Genomic DNA, 13,516 nt, shown 5'->3' with positions numbered 1-13,516 from the left:
TTGAAACTCCAAGGGGACACCAAAAGTATATACAAGATGTGACTTTTCACATGAAAGGTGGGCAAGTGCATTCATTTAATTGGTGATCACTCTTACAACAGCCAAAGCTGCAAAATACTGGCACCTTCAGACAAATTCTGAAACAATTCACACTGAGAACACAGCAAACAAGAAAAAGCTGTTATGAATTAGAACATGCCTGTTCACATCAGGGGCAGGAACAATCGATTTTTGTATGAAGTATTTAGCTGTGACTGCCTCACACTGGGTATTCACCTAGACTGACTGACTGACAAAAAGAGTGCATGTCCTCTGCCCTTATTTTTATGGAAGAAAGTTACCTAGTCAAAGATGGAAATGCTGTTCCAAATATAGGCAACTAATTATTGTAAGAACCTTTCCAGGTCAAGAATGTTGCGTACATCCTGGATTAAAACCAGTCTCAATCATAGATTATATTAGATTACAAATCTGTGATGGGAATAAAGTGGGTAAAAGCAATCTAAACTTCTTAACTAGCCTTCCAAACATCTCCCACCAGTAAATGGTTTCTTGTACATTCACGCGATTCAGGTTGAATAGTTAAAGCTAAACACACATCTAGCTTCAGTATGAAATATTGCTGGCTGCCTTATTTCCACATCATTTTCATACCTAGTGACTCTGGTGGGATTGCTGAACTGCTATAAAGGTAAGAAGTACAAGACTGATGTGTAATCTTTTTCTTTCTAGTGGGATTTTTGTAGACAGCTCTTCTTACAGATGCTCACAAAACAAACTATAATTTCACTGTTTCTGTGCACAAGGAATAAGAAATCCTTATTACCATTTCTGTAGAGAATGCAATTAAAAACTGAGCCTGTGCTCACTTTAAGGAACTGCTTACTATATTAGCTTTCAATTTGTTATTCCTAAACAATTTCTCCCCTAACGAGGAGATGTATTCGAGTGCACATTAGAAATTTCAGTGTAATTCAGTTATATCTACCCAATATTTACCCTTAAAAAAAAAAAAAAAGTCTATAGATAAAAGCCCAGCCATGAGCAATTAAGAGATGCAGCCAATTCCCCACGGCTGTACAATCTCTCATCACTCTGCTCAAATTATACCATTCAGCCAACTTTAAATTTTCATCTCTGCTCTCCTCGGTAATAGAATATATTGCTGGCTGCAACTTAGGATATAACTGATTATTCAGTGTGCAGTAAGGGTTTCAAAAATGTACTATCATCCATTAAATTCTTCTCATGGTTTAAATATTGGAATAGAAAATTACTGGTGGATGCTAGGATAATTTTTAATGAAAAGAAGCAAAACAAATATATATATATATATATATATGACAATAACAAGACAGTATTTTAAAAACATAAAATGGTTTAAAGGTTTTTTGTTTGTTTTTGTTTTTTTTCCTCTTCTCCTGAACTATCTGAAGAATTAGGTCATTTGGGCCAAAGAAGAACTACAGTTACAACAGGCATTAATGAACTCAGAAGAGGAAACCAGCTTTAGTCTTGATGTGGAACTGTTACAAAACAGACTTGTTCCACAGTAGGACAGAATATAATATGGCTGGAGTCTCTGAAGTGTGTTTTCTTTAGTAATTCAATTAAAGCAAGACTTCTACCTGAAATTCTGTTTTACGGTTTCCAATAGAAAAAAGCTTCAAGTCACTAATCTTACTAAAGAGGAACACCAGAACATTTGATGCAAGTTTTCCTCTACATCTTTCAGAGCCAGAGTTACTCTAGCAGTTGGGAGATGTACGCAGCAATGGCTGAAGACAAGCCTGATAGTTCCAGGTGTGAACAGCCTTTATAATACTTTTTGTAAAAGATACTAATTTTGTTTGCCACTGTTTTTTCTACCGAACTCCTTCTGTGGCTTTACACAGTGCTAAAGGAACCCTTCCCATCTGACTTAAATCCATGTTGCTATATTATTACTATTACCAATATACATTCAAGGGAGAAAGACCGGGGAGAGCAAGAGTTCCAGTGCCCTTTGCCCGTGTCTTTTAATTGGAATAGTCACAACCTCTTATCATAATACTTAGTGACATTTCTTTCCTTCTGATTTGGAAATCTTCACTTTTTTAAACTGATTGTGCACAAATATCTGCATAACCTGCAAGTTAAGCTTTTCACACTGCTTTTTGAATAGCAAGCAATCATGGAAGCCAGAAGATAGCAATAAATGAAGTTTAGTTTTATTGCCTAGGAAAATAAGATGCACATTTCAAGCAGTGGCAATTACACATATTTGTGGAAAAAGACTGCTCTAATTTGGAATGTGGTTCAAGTTTAGAATGTACTTTGCAGCTTTATAACCATTTTACAAGTCTGTTTTGGATGTTTAAAATAAGGGTGTCTTTAATATGATTAGCCCTGAAGAGGCAACTCCTATTAGATTGAAAATGATTATGAGAAATTTATTACTAAGCTTCATATGCTTAAAACAAAGTTCTCTCATTTACTGGACTCAATCATCTGAACTTCTTAAGAACTGAGGTCTGACCTTATAATCATTTGACTCTTTGCAAATGGGTTGGACCTACCTATGCAATCCTTGGCATGAGATGAGCCCCATAATCTTTTTCTCTCTCCTTGGATTAATACTGGAAAGGAAATGCACTTCTGCACCATATCCAATCAGCTTGTGGAACTCCTTGTCACTGAGGACAAGAGCTTAGGAAGGCTCAGAGTAGGATGACATATTTAAGTGGAAATGGAAATCTGGAGTCAGTAATATATCTGAAAAACCAAACATGAGTGGTGCAGGCACCCTGGTGCTACGCTCATCAGGAAGAGCCTCCCTACACACAGCTCTGTTACCACCCCCAGGCATACATGGTGCACGTCTCAACCTTGGCACTGGATTCACCAGATAAATTTGGATTTAACAATGGCTGTATTTTTGAGCAAATATGCATTTAAACACAAAGAATAAAGCTCTGATTTGTACAAGAGAGTTCATTGGCCTCTGTGCTGTTAAAATATAATCAATTATTTGTAAATGGAAAGTATGCTTTTCATAGTTTTCTAACCTGAAAATACACTTAATCTTTTCACCGCAATATAAATATATTCCTTCCCCTACTTTTCTTGAAAATAACTGTAAATCAAACACTTTCAGAAAAGTCACAGAAATGTCAAACCATGCAACTGCTCTGGATGGACTCACTGTCATGTTCAGTTTATTCAGAAGAAGATTAAATTGCAACAAAAAACAGAAAACATTTAAGAATTTTGCGTCATTTGGCATACATGCAAGCAAAGGAAAAGGCATGCCATACATCTGCTTCTTGTCGTGATTCAAGCCAAAATGCATGTGACAATTGCTTTGCTTTTTATTGCCATGCATACCATAAAATTCAGAGCCTCTCCCTCCTATTATGGACATAATAGTTTCCAATCTGCTCATGAATGTCAACTGTGAGGTAAAATTCCTGGTTAACCAACAATTACTTATGAACTGCTAGGTAAAGCAGAGGACTGGTTTCCTCTGATGAGCCCTGTGGAAGGGTCATGACAGGCGTGCAACATAATGCACAGAAGTTGCTAAAAGCCTTCTACAAGTTTGGGTGATTCTGCAAATAATGAGCAGAAAGAACATTTAAACTTGCTCAGCTTTCAGGCAAGACTGCATGTCGGTCAGGAGATGTGAAGGAGAAGAGTGTAAGCCCGGTGGATTTTAGGATCAGATGGGCAAAGAACACCAGTGGTTGGTGGTGGTGCGGTTTGTTTTCTTTTGTATTACCAGACTACCTTACTTCAAATGACTGATTACTGCATTTCCTGAACTTGTGAGGTACTCAAGGAAAAGGAAAATGTGAGGTCAGTCCTCTCTGCATTAAGCCTGATGCCATTTCTGGCACCTCTGATGTCACACCAGGAACTCATTGTCCAAAGCTGTTCATCAGATAGATATTCCACCTCGAAACCAAAATACTTTTTGCCAAGAAACTTTCAGAGCACTTTCAGCACTATCAGAAAAAAATTTCCAAGAAACCAATGTCTTTGAGGTGGAAAAGGTGGTGTCAAAAACGTCAGTACAGAGGTAGTGTGGAGACAAAACAAAGCCCTTTCACACTGCTAGCAGGCCTGTCCCCTCTGCCCTGCCTGGTGCTGTCACCACTGGCAGGCACATGGCAGAGCTAAAGTGTAAGGAGAGAAGCCAAGGCAGATGGCTCCCTGCCAGCCCAGGGAGAGGCGATATGCTCCTGCTATGCCTGTGCCACAGGAGGACAGCAGCTTAGCAAAATCCAGCTCCATCCCAGCACTGCCTCCACACGGGGGCACAGGCCCTGAGCAGGAGAGCACGGGCTGCACTGCTCCCTCTTCCTCCTCCTCCAGCTTCACACTTGTGCTGGCCCAGAGAAAAAAGCTATTCCACCATCAGCCTCATTACTGCGTTTGCCCTTTCCACTGAAGGGCTCACTAATTCCAGAAGAGCAGGGACTGTAAAGACCAACATTATTGCAAGAAATCTTAACTATCTGTAACAATTTATATCCCATCTCGATTTAACAGTATGTAATATTTCTTCACCAACAACCAGGTGAACTATGAGCATTATTACCAAGTCTTCCACTGCAACTACTATCTCATATGCTTTAACAGTAAGAAAACTGATAAATCAGTCATCGTGGTTTTGGCATTGGGGTAGTCTTATGAGCAGCCTTAGGGGCTGACAAACCACGAAAGCCCATCTTTTAACAATTACGGAATGGCAGCATTATGCCTCAAATGAGGCATTCAGTCTACATTCGAGTTCAGCCTCCAGAATAAGCTACCCACAACCTCTAAATGCAATCTAAATTCAACAAATTTGTGTACATAATGTGAGCACACAGGGCTCCTGGGTTGCACGTAACCCACCAGCCTTTACACAAAGGTCCCAGGGCCTCACAAGGGATGGTGGCAGCAGCACTGCAGCAGTTTGCCACAAGCCCTGTCTTTCAGCTCCCATCTCCTTACCTCTCCTCCCATCCCTTTGCTGAGACCAGCCCTCCTACCCCAGGCTGCTGCTTCCCCTGTGCTTCTCACCAACTGCATTCTCCTTGCTTCTGTCCCTGATTGCCTTCCATATGGTAAAGCCTGATCTTGACACTAAATAAATCAACACACAAGCATGATGAAGTCCATTCTAACATTTTAAGTCTTTCACAGCTGATTTTTATGAAAATGAACACTAAACAAATTTGCAGGTTTTTTTTTTTTTTTGGCCTAGACCAACCAAAAAGGTATATTTTTATTCTTGTTTGCTCCAAACCATCCTTGACTGTAGCCCAAGAAATTGGAAAAGCATTAGAACAGTCTCCCTGCCAAATCTTCTGGAAACTCAGCTTTCACTTTAACCATAACCCTGAAAGATATGTTAAAAAATAAATAAATAAATAAATAAACTAAAATAAAAAATAAACACAAGCTTGATAGCACCAGACAGATATTCTGGCTTCCCAAACACAGGTAGAACGCATTGCTCACCCTGGAAGAGCCCAGACAATTACACTTTAAGGTAAGACACTCCTGAAGACAGGAAGGCTCCTTAAAGTTGCTATTCACAAATACAACTCTTGATTTCAATCTTTGTTGCACCTGACCTCTGCCCAGCTGGGCTAATGAGGTCGTCTATCCAAAGAAATAAATCAACATAGCTGTTCTGAAGCGAGCAGCACAACACTGATTTACAGTAACTCTTGTTTTGGACAGAAAAACAACAGAAAATAAACTGTAGCTTTGAGAGCTAAGTAATTCCACGGGTGCAATACAGAAAACAACTATTGCATTATGCTATAAAGATTTATCCAATATTTCATTTGCACTGAAAGATTCATGCATTGCTTTCCAGCTCACAAAAATATGATTCATTTCAAACTCTGCTGATAAAATATTTAAACCAGGTGGTAGTATTCTACAAGCAGACAGGCAGATGGACAAAGTGATGTTTTGACACAGCTTAGAAAATTAGTAAATACTGAACAACCTAGAACAAAAATCTGCTTTGATATTTCTTGTTCTCCAAGTCTTTACTTGCTTTCACATTCACAGATGAGATATTTCCAGCATAAAAATAATCAAAACAGAATGAGTTACAGCATAACATTTGTAACTTCTTAAAACATGTCCAATAAAGTTTTAATAGATCTTTCTTTGGAACTGTTTTCTTCTGAAAGCTGTGATTTGACACTTTAAAGAGTTACCCATTTCTCTCTCTCTCTCTCCCTCATCGGACCTGAACTAAACATGCAAAATGAAGAAACAAACCCCTAAAACTTTAAAACACAAGAGAATGTTATGTTCTCATTCAGTCTTTCTAAATTTGTGACCTATTTCTGTGTAAGAAAAATACTGTGTTGATTATTGACTACCACAAAATAATGCCTTAACATATTTGTGTTACCTCTGACTGGGGACATGGGTATTTCACTTGCGTGCAACCATCACCCTCAATCTTTCTTTGTTACCCATGAAGCTCAAAAGAAGTGTGACATATAACTACGCCCTTTTGCAGAAGCAATAAAACCATAACCAACTGTACTTGAAAGACATGAGAAGTATTTACATGCAGCTGTGCAGAAGTTCAAGGGTGTGCAAGGATGGCTTGTGAACAGATTAGGCATTGGTTCAGCATTGTGTACATATATATGAAAATTTGAACAAAGGGTTTTAGTGTGGAGCACAGAGTTAGGCTGTTTCTCGGTACACAACACCCTTATGTAGCCAGGGAATCGAGCCTACATTGTGGTTGCTGTTCTGCAGAGTCGAGCTGATTCCACTCAACTGAAGAGAAGCAGATGTGGTCTCCTGCTCTTACTGGTGGTGTTCAGTTGTCCTTCTAATAAACTAATACAGAAGTCTTCAGGTGTAAAGTATGTTTCTGCTTTGTCTCTGGAACCTACAATAGTAATCATTAATAGAAAATGCCAGGAATTTTAATTAAAAAGAAACAGAGAACAGTTTTTGGTCTGGAATTTAATATTAGTATATAGTTTGCAATCCAAGATTGCAGTACTCTCTGCCTGTACATATGAGCCTTCAGGTTAAACGTGCTATAATAGAAAACTGTTCTAATTAAAATTAATTAACTAATTTCTGGTAACTTAATAAATTGAACTGATTCCCCTGCTGAGGGAATATATGTGATAACATCAGAGTCCTCTCAGGTTTACTCACTGCTTGAAAACACTATTTCCACTATTCCAAAACAAATACAAAACCCTACAGATTAAATGTAAATTGTAATTTTCTACAAGTATTACTCTTCAAATCCTACAGGTCACTCACGAATAGGTCTGCTAATGTGAGGCAATGTCTCCATTAACTGAGCAGGTCTTAAGTAGAAACCCCACGATTTTCTACAATGAACACACCAGACTAAGAAAAGAGACCAACATAACATGAAAAAAAAAATCACAAAAGAAGCAATTGCACAGGCCAAACATTTCTAGCAGTATTTTTCTAACTTCTCTGTGTTCTAACTTTTCATTTTCTAGTATAAGCAAGCTGGAAAATATAAATGAATGCCAAGGTTTACTGAAAGCATACTTGACTCTGCTGCAAATGGCCCTAAGATGTTGCTGACAACAATAACAATGTTGAAATAATATTGAGAATACATGTTGAAAGCATGTGTTCTCCAACCAGATGACAACTTTTATATACTCTGGAAGCAAAGAGTATAATGGGTTTTGATAAAAGAAGGGAAATTAAGAAAAGTTAAACAAAGAAAATACAAAAGTTGTGTGAGTAAATGTTTTTAAAAGGTATTTTTTCCTAAATACACAAGAGAATTGTCAATGGTAGTAAGACAGTCTGCTTATATGGCACATGACAAAGGTATCTGAAAACACCTCAAATGATCAGGACAAAATGCCACATTGAAGCAGGTTCTGAAAACCCTGTTGGAACTGAAGTCAGTCATCTTATGCTTGTTTGCTCACAAAGACAGAAAAATAAGAGGCGCCTTGCTTACCTGAAAGCTAATACATGGAATGCAAACAATAATCTCTTTCTTAAAGTAAAATACCCGATATAGCTGGGGAAATGTTTGAGGACTTTTTTGGATTCAAGCAAAAAAGAAACATAAGATTTTTTTCTATTTCCCTACATCTTCTAGTCCTCAAAATACTCTGTTTAAACATTCTCTTTCACATACAGCAAAAAGGGCATAAATAAGGAAATAGATATAAAGGAAAGACAATTCCTCAGTTATTACTTAGCCAGAAGAGAGGACTCCTCTTAAATTACAAGAACAGCAGTCATGTGGCAGGGTGGGATGAAGCAAGTGCAAAAATTGAGGTTGGCCTCTTGTTTACAAGAGGAGGCATTTCTGTCAGCCAACACGGCCCCCTGAAGAGCTGAATCACCCACTTAAACTGCCTGACTGCTGACAACACAGGGAGACTGAGGCCAACAGGCCCCTAAATCACTTGCCTCAGTCAAGCAGCTAAAATTACGAGAGGGTAATCAAGGCTACATCCAGGATGGAGGAGCTCTGCTAAAGCGTTTTGGATAGGAAACCTGGTCTTGCACAGCAAAAAAAATGTCAGCAGTAATCCCTTCCCTGTTGCTGATATATTCCATGTGGGTGACATTTTAAACCTCTTCAGAAGAAGCAAACAGCTCAAAGCACCAGGATAAATGCACTTGACAGCTATGTCCATTCCCTCAGTCAGGGCCAAAATGATTGCGACCACTGGAAAAAAAAAATCTTTGCTGAAGAAACGAGGAGACGGTCACAGAAGTGGTCCCAATTCTGCTCTGATGGTTGTGTACAGGCAATATCTATGTCATCCATACCTATCGACATGTCAGGAGCTGCCAGTGCTTCTTGGCAACAACACAGCCCGTGGAGGGCAGAACTGGGGCCTGCTGCTCAAGATGAGCTCTGACAGCAAAGGGATTTCTTTTCCAGAGCCTGAGCAATGGGGCATGTAGTACTAGTCTGTCAAAATGAAAAAGTGCGTTTGAGTGAGAACAGAACCAGGAAGACGATGGCTCTAACAAGGTAAAGAGATGAGTTAGGGCCGAGTTGCTACAGTGACACTGCTGCTTTCCCAGTGCAAGGCTCAGCCGCAGGAAGGTGCAATTGAGATGAACAGCAGAGGCTGGCAGAGGCTTTGCTGGCTGGAGGTTATGAGAAGCAGAGGAAATGCTCATCCCTTGCTCACCAGCAGAGCCCCAGAAGCTTGAGGCATGGCGTTACTCCTCCTGAGACCAAGGAGATCAAGAGCTGCAGGAGGGCGGCAGGAGTGGGCTTACCAGCTCCTCTGCATCCTAAGTGAGACCCTGCACTTGCACATAAGAAGGATAATTACGTGGCAAAGTTCCTATATGCACAGTGTTCGAAACTCCAGTTTACCCTTTTGATTGGTATAGCCCACAGAAATTCTCATCAGAAGCAAAAATCTGACAGTACTTCCCATCAGATCCTAATTTATTCCTAAAGTACAATTACAGTACAATTTCCCCTTTTGAATCTGGCATATCATTAGTGCCTAATTAGCATGCATAAAAGATTATTGGTAAAGTACAATCTTGCCTGGAGCAATACTGTCATTAAATAGCTTAACACTGCTATATTCACAAGCATTAATGAAACACCAAGTTGTAATTCAAAAAATAAAATATCCCAGATTTTTTTCAGTATCTTAACAACTGCTATATAGATTTTTCTTTTTTTTTTTTTTTTTTTTTTTAGAGCCAGCTGAAGTTGGTTAAAAACTAGAGATTTTCCACTGCTGCCTTCTTATAATGGAAAATTTTTGCTGTCATCATATGTTATCTTGTCCAAGATGAACTTTTTACCTGGAAAAATGAAGGAAGTTTGTATTTGTAAACTCACAACTCAAATTAACTAAAAGCTAAACACCAACTTTCTGAGGATCTCCTAAAACACCTATCTGCTTCAGGAACTCTGGACTTCTGCTCTGTTGAGAAGATGGGAGCTGTAGATCGATTTATTTCCAGACAGAGTATCCAATAGGATACTTTCATTTGTCTAAATCTAATGAAAACAATCTTACAAAAAGATGTGTAGCTCATTTTGACAATTCACATCAGGAACTTTTTGCACCACAGAAATTTACACATTTTTTTTTCTCTTCCTAAACCAGCTTTTCAATGTTATTTAAAAAATGCTGTTGATCAATGATCTAAGACAACGGCAGCCCAGTTTCAGTGCAGTTCTGCCTCAATCAAGGGAAAAGCATTAGTATGGATTAAAAGCGTATGGTGGACCTGCAACTTCTATATTTTATAGCTTAGGCCAGCCACTTCAATGAACTTAATACTTTGTGCTCAATTAGAATTTCAACCAAGACTATTTGATTGTGCTACAAAGTGCATCTGTGAGGGAAATCCTCACATTTTCCCATGAAGCTGTTGTTCTCAGAGATGAAGTAACTTGCCCAAGGCTTCACAGCCACTATTGCCAAAACTAAAGTTAGAATCAGCCATTTCTGCCAGAGAAAATTCTTAAACGCTATTTCTTTGGAAATTTTAGGTTCCCTTTTCACAAAAAAAAAAAAAGTATGAAATATTATTACTTATCTTTAAGATCTCCCATGGTCTACATAAACACCATTTTTACATTGGTAACTAAGATCAAGCACTCCTGAAATGTCATCTGAGGGTATGAGCCTAGAGCACTTAAAACACCAACCTTAGTGGGACATCCTATATGGGGAAACATCATGTGGAAGGAAATTTCAGATTATTTTACCAAAATATTTAATACTTTGTAGCTTTTCACAGATGCAAGATAAGTAAGCTGTTTACAGAATTTGCTTTCACATGAATGCCATTCAAATTCCAGCACCTCTTCTCTCCTGCTGAACCCCTGGCCAATACTGTCAGAATCAACTTTTCCATACATTTGATAGCATTTCCAGCATTTTGCCTAGTCTTTTACGCTAAAACTGCTTTACTATAAATGAAGTTCTGATGACCTTCATCAGAAGAGAGAAATAGCTTCTCTTTTGCTGAAAGACTCCCATATGGACAGACTCATCCCAGGGGTCTGCTCTAAGACTGCCCACTTTTACTCTCTCTGGGCTTCCTGGTAGGCACGAGTCTGATTTACTCACAATCTTCCAGGAAAGCATGGATGCAAAATATTTGACTAGCTTACACAGTACAGGAGGATACTGAAATGACAGAAAAAAAAATCAATTTCTCTTCTATCAACTGCACCGAGGAAAACTAAAAAACCTACAGAGATAACAAGGAAAAATATGAAAGGAGTATGTATGCATTTTAAATACTGCTCTTTCTTCTGTGGAGAATTTTTTTACATAATGAATGTAATAAAATACTAGTTCAAATACTTCCTATCAACAATCTCTTATATTTCATAACCAAGCTCTAAACTCTATGTTTACAACTGTGGAGCACCCCACAGGTGCTAATATCAAATGAAAAATAACAGAAATTCCTTTTGTGTTAATCTCTTGCAAATTGACACAGCTGAAGCAGAAGAGAACGGCAAACATCTTTCTGTGCTGTTCTTGTGTTACAGTATGTCTAGTATTTGGAGCTTTTCCTAGAGCACTCTGAGAAGTTTTTTAATTACTCCATGCTGGCTCCTCTCTACAGAGTCAGCAGTTACAGAGCAGCAGAGGAAGACTGTTAAAAAATCACTTAATGGAATCTCAGCTGGAAACCCGAAGAGTCCGTCTTTTGCTAAGCCTATCTTGCTGCCCAGAAATTCTGCCAGTAAAATTACCTATTTCCTTGTGTGTTGACATAAAGAGTATTCTCATGTGGAGAGAGAAGTGTTACAAAGCAGCATACATTTCTTCAGAACAATCATAGGCTAGAGTAAGGGATATTGATACTAAGGTTGTTTTATCACATTCCACTCTTAAGCTCTTGCATAGTCCCTGATCCTTGAGTAAAAAAAAACAACCAACCACCACCAACAAAAAGAACAAAAATGCCCTCTAAGTTCCAAAACTAGTTCCTAAACCTACAATCCAATTTATTTAAAATTCTACAGTCTTAACAGAAAACCAAACATTTTTATACACATCAATTTGTGACCCTCAAGGATGCAACGATATGATAGTAAAGGCATCTGAAGAGATTTACATTGAAGACTTATAAAAGTACTAAGGGATCAACAATCCTCTATGAGGTTGAACACCATTGTTCTAGTTGGAAAGCTAGGGTTATAACATGATGATCTGCTGTAGGTGTTACTGCTAGTCCTAATAGCATTAATGCATCACTTCTGCAATGGCCAGATGCTATCATGAGATCACAGCACTACTTTGTAAAGCACAATATAAGCATGTAGTGAGGAAAAAAGTTCCTGCAGTCAAAGCTTGGGATATGGGAGACATATGAAAATTAAGTGATTTGACTAAGGTGCCATCAGCTCAGAGACAATCAGGAACACAGAACAGATCATTCCAGTCCCAAATGGCTTACCAGTGACAGGACAGAAGCATAAAGACCATTTTCATTGGAAGGCGTACCATGAATCATACTAGATTGGTTTTCATTGAATCTGATTCCCATATTACTTCAAGTACATCTATATTTGGAATCATACACAGTACAACAAGTCATCCCATCATTTTCATTTGCCTTTTTTTTTTTTTTTTTTTTTTAGATAAACTGTATTAGTTTAAATCTTGCCTCAAATGATAATACACTCTCTGGGTTGCTTGTCTGTGTCTGGCTCGGGTCAGGAGGCTTTGCTAGGTACAAGCATAAGTGCCTCTGGAGCTGATGAATACTGGGAGTTTATCTATAATGGCACTGAACTTCTGCATGAAATATCTATCACTGTTGTTATGCTTTGAATGGTGCCAAAAGCTTAGAGATTGTGATCCATCCAGACCCAGAATACAGACACAAAATTAAGAGCCCATTCCGCTTTTCTTCGCTCTTACAATTTATCCTTCTGGTGACATATGGTTTCCCTTTACAAAGTTTACTGCTGTTTTTCACTAGGATCTCTGTTAGTAAGAAGAACAAGCACCACACACTGGAACGATGCCAAGTAACTAGCGTGCACTTTCACATCTTTATTCGGCTTATTGCTCTTAATATCACGAACAAATCCCGCAAGCAACAATGAAAAGGTGCCCCAAGGGATAAGCAGATAATTCACATCTAATGACAATGTTTTGCAAGCACCTCAAATTCAACATCCACCTGTTGGGTGGGTCATGAGAAAAGATTTATGTCCAAATAGCCATAGCTTCTGGGGAGCAAGATGCAGAAAGGTAATCCCTCTTTGCTAAGAAACCCGATCTTTACCAGAGCAGATTCCAGTAACGAATGGAGTTAGGCTGTATTTAATGGTCTATTACTTTTGCATTTGTCATGTTCCTGTATGTTGGTATTTTTTCTCCTTTACATTTGATACAAGTAGCACAATATAAATATAACTGGCAGAATGTGACATCCCTTGTTTTCTTTCCCATTCAGCTGATGTGCTAATTTTGTGTAACACGAGAAATGAACAGTGCTTTCCAGATGTATGAAATTTGGTTTTAAC

General features: G+C 38.5%; 1 protein-coding gene across 5 annotated transcripts in view; it reads right to left on the bottom strand.

Annotated features, from left to right (window-relative positions):
- The window catches only part of LOC101803486 (glypican-5), a 414,617-nt gene that overhangs the window by 195,883 nt on the left and 205,218 nt on the right, over positions 1–13,516 (bottom strand). Inside the window, exon 7 of one of the 5 annotated variants that reach the window (XM_072042426.1) lies at positions 3,170–6,894. The exons of the other annotated variants lie outside the window; for them this stretch is intronic. Within the exon in view, the coding sequence (XP_071898527.1) occupies positions 6,783–6,894 (112 nt within the window). The 3' untranslated portion in view covers positions 3,170–6,782. Of the gene's footprint in view, positions 1–3,169; positions 6,895–13,516 lie in introns of those variants that run through there. 5 annotated transcript variants of the gene reach the window in all.

This window comes from Anas platyrhynchos, chromosome 9, assembly GCF_047663525.1.
Source record: "Anas platyrhynchos isolate ZD024472 breed Pekin duck chromosome 9, IASCAAS_PekinDuck_T2T, whole genome shotgun sequence".
NCBI lineage: Eukaryota > Metazoa > Chordata > Aves > Anseriformes > Anatidae > Anas > Anas platyrhynchos.
The sequence above is the reverse complement of the archived record's forward strand: the minus strand, read 5'-3'. Positions and strand labels throughout refer to the sequence as shown.